The following is a 2904-nucleotide window of genomic DNA, read 5'->3' on the forward strand; positions in this document are numbered from 1 at the left end:
CACCTGCACACCCCATAACACACCTGAACACACCTGAACACACCTGAACCCTCCTGAACACACCTGAACATCCCATAACACACCTGCACACCCCTGAACACCCCTGAAAACACCTGAACACCCCATAACACCCCTGAACTCACCTGAACACCCCATAACACTCCTGAACCCGCCTGAACACACCTGAACTCACCTGCACACCCCTGAACACCCCTGAACTCGCCTGAACACACCTGAACACCCCTGAACCTGCCTGAACACCCCTGAACTCACCTGCACACCCCTGAACACCCCATAACACACTTGAACACTTCTGCACACCCCTGAACCTGCCTGAACACACCTGAACACCCCATAACACACCTGCACACCCCTGAACACTCCTGAACACCCCAGCACTCACCTCCATCCATCCCATGCCTTTTTTTCACAGAGGTGTTTTCCCATTTTGCTGGTGAGTTTGGTACCGGGGACAGGCCCTGGTGATGCCAGGGCTGGGGACAGGTGTGGGGCCAGATTTGGAGTGATGTGTCTGGAGTCACATGTTGGGACTCAGGTTTGGGGACAGGGGCTGGGGTCAGGGATTGGGGATACACCGTGGGGACGTAGTTTGGGATCCTCGGATGGTGACAAAGATTGGGGGACAGGAGTTGGGGACGTGGGCTGGGGGAATAATTTGGGATCCCAGATTGGGATGTGGTGTTGGGGACACAGACTGGGGGACACAAGGTGTTGACATTGGTCCGGAGACCCAGACTGGGGGACAAGCTGGGGATGTGGGCTTGGGTCAGGGGTTGGGGCTGGGGACCCAGACTGGGGGGACCCGGGCCGGGGTCGGGGGTTGGGGGCCCAAACTGGGCAGACAGGACCTGGTGACATGGAGTCGGGGACCCAGACTGGGAGGCCCAGGTGAGGGGACATGGTGAGGACAGGGCTGGGGACACTCCCTGGGGACACTCAGCGGGTCTCCTCCTCTGGGATGGGGCGCGGAGGGGGGTGGGCGGCACTGGGACCCGCATTTCGCCCCCGCGCCTCCCACCCGTCCTGATCCTGGCGGATCCCGGTGACCCCGCGGATCCCACGTCCCGAAGGGGTTAAAGCTCCGGTCCCTCCTCCCGCTTCTCCTCCCCCGGCTCCGGGATAAACCCGGGAACCAACCCGGGAACCAACCCGGGAACGCGCCGGGAACCCGCCCTGCCGCTCCGCCCGGCCCGGCCCGTCCTGCCCCGACCCGTCCGGCCGGTCCTGCCGGGGCTGCCGGAGCCTCCCTGCCCCGAGCGCGGCCTTCGGCCTCGTCCTCCTCAGCCTTCTCCAGCCTCTTCCAACCTGCTCCAGCCGTCCTCATCCTCCTGAGCCTCTTCAGCCTCTTGCAACCGTCCTCAGCCTCCTCCAATCGTCCTCGTCCTCCTCAGGCTCTTCTGACTCCAACCTCCTTCCAGCCTTCTCCACCCTCCATCCAGCTTCCCCACACCCTCCTCATCCTCTGCAGCCTTCTCCCAACTGTTGTATCCCCACCTGCTCCAACCCTCTTCCAAACTTCCCCCAATCTCCTCATCCTCCTCCTAACCTTCTCCATCCTCCCTGCAGCCTCCTCATCCCCCTCAACCTCCTCCAACCCTCTTCCAACTCTCCCCGACTTTCTTCATCCACTTTCCAACCTCTTTCCAAACTTCCTCCGACCTCCTTTCCCACCTCCCAGACACCTTTCCAAGCTCCCTCAGCCTCTTTTCCCGCTTTCCCCTCTCCTCCCGCCCCGATGTCGGTCTCCATTCCCCGGCAGCCGGTCCGGAGCAGCGCGGCCGTTCCGGGCCGTTCCTTCTCGTCCCGCTCCTTCACGGCCGGCCCGGCACTGAGGATGAGCACGGCCCCGGCCTTCGGCCCTTACGGGGGGCTCCGTGGCGGCTCCGGGGGGCTCGGGGGTCCCTCGTGGGTCCCGGGGGCGGGCGGGGGGATCACGGCCGTCACCATCAACCGGAGCCTCCTGGCGCCGCTGGCCGTGGCCGTGGATCCCGAGCTGCAGGAGCTGCGCCGGGAGGAGAAGGAGCAGATCAAGACCCTCAACGATAAATTCGCCGCCTTCATCGACAAGGTGGGGCTGGGGGCAGCCGAGGGGGGGCGGGACCACCCTGGGGACTGGCTCCTGGGACAGCCTGGGACACCTGGGGACACTGAGACCCTCCTTGGGACCTCCTGTACCCTTGGGGACATTGACACCTTCCCTGGGACCCCCTGAGGCTCAGCTGGGCCATCCCAAGCACCTTTGGGGACCTCCTGAGACCCCTGGGGACATTGAGAACCCCTCCCAGCTCCCCTTCAGGGACCCGCTGGATCAGCTGGGACCTCCTGAGCACCTTTGGAAACCTTCTGAGACCCTCGGGGACATTGACACCCTCCTTGGGGACACCCTGACCCCCTCCTGACCCCCCCAAGGACACCCAGACTCCAGCTTGCCCCAGGACCCCAAATCTCCCCCCTGCCCCCACCCTTCCACTTCATGTCCCCCTCCAGCACAACCCATTTTCCCCGGGGGTGATTTGGGGGTAATTTTGGGGTGCTGGAAGTGCCCCTGACCCTCTTTTCCCCCTTTCTCCCCAGGTGTGATTTGGGGGTGGGGGTGATTTTGAGGTATGCGAGTGCCCCTGGCCCTGCTTTCCCCCAGGTGTGATTTTGGGGGTGGGGGTAATTTTTTGGTGATTTCGGGGTGACTTTGGTGTGTGTGTGTTATTTTGGGGTGATTTTGGGGGTGTGGGAGTGCTCCTGACCCCCTTTCCTCCAGGTGTGATTTTGTGGTGGTTTTGGCTGGTTCTGAGGTGCCGTTCCCCGTTCCCAGGTGCGGTTCCTGGAGCAGCAGAACAAGCTCCTGGAGACCAAGTGGGGGCTCCTGCGGGCACAGCCCCCCCCCCC

General features: G+C 63.2%; 1 protein-coding gene across 1 annotated transcript in view; it reads left to right on the forward strand.

Annotated features, from left to right (window-relative positions):
• Nucleotides 1-1663: 1663 nt before the first annotated feature.
• Nucleotides 1664-2904, forward strand: part of LOC121663471 (keratin, type II cytoskeletal 8-like) — a 6400-nt gene continuing 5159 nt past the window's right edge. Inside the window, 2 exon segments of the mRNA XM_042025751.1 lie at nt 1664-2089; nt 2831-2902. Of these exon segments, the coding sequence (XP_041881685.1) occupies nt 1757-2089; nt 2831-2902 (405 nt within the window). The 5' untranslated portion in view covers nt 1664-1756.

The sequence above is a fragment of the Corvus kubaryi genome, unplaced genomic scaffold (assembly GCF_017639235.1).
Source record: "Corvus kubaryi isolate FWS band 111438036 unplaced genomic scaffold, C.kubaryi_AGA036_p1.0 37277, whole genome shotgun sequence".
In the NCBI taxonomy this organism is placed as follows: domain Eukaryota; kingdom Metazoa; phylum Chordata; class Aves; order Passeriformes; family Corvidae; genus Corvus; species Corvus kubaryi.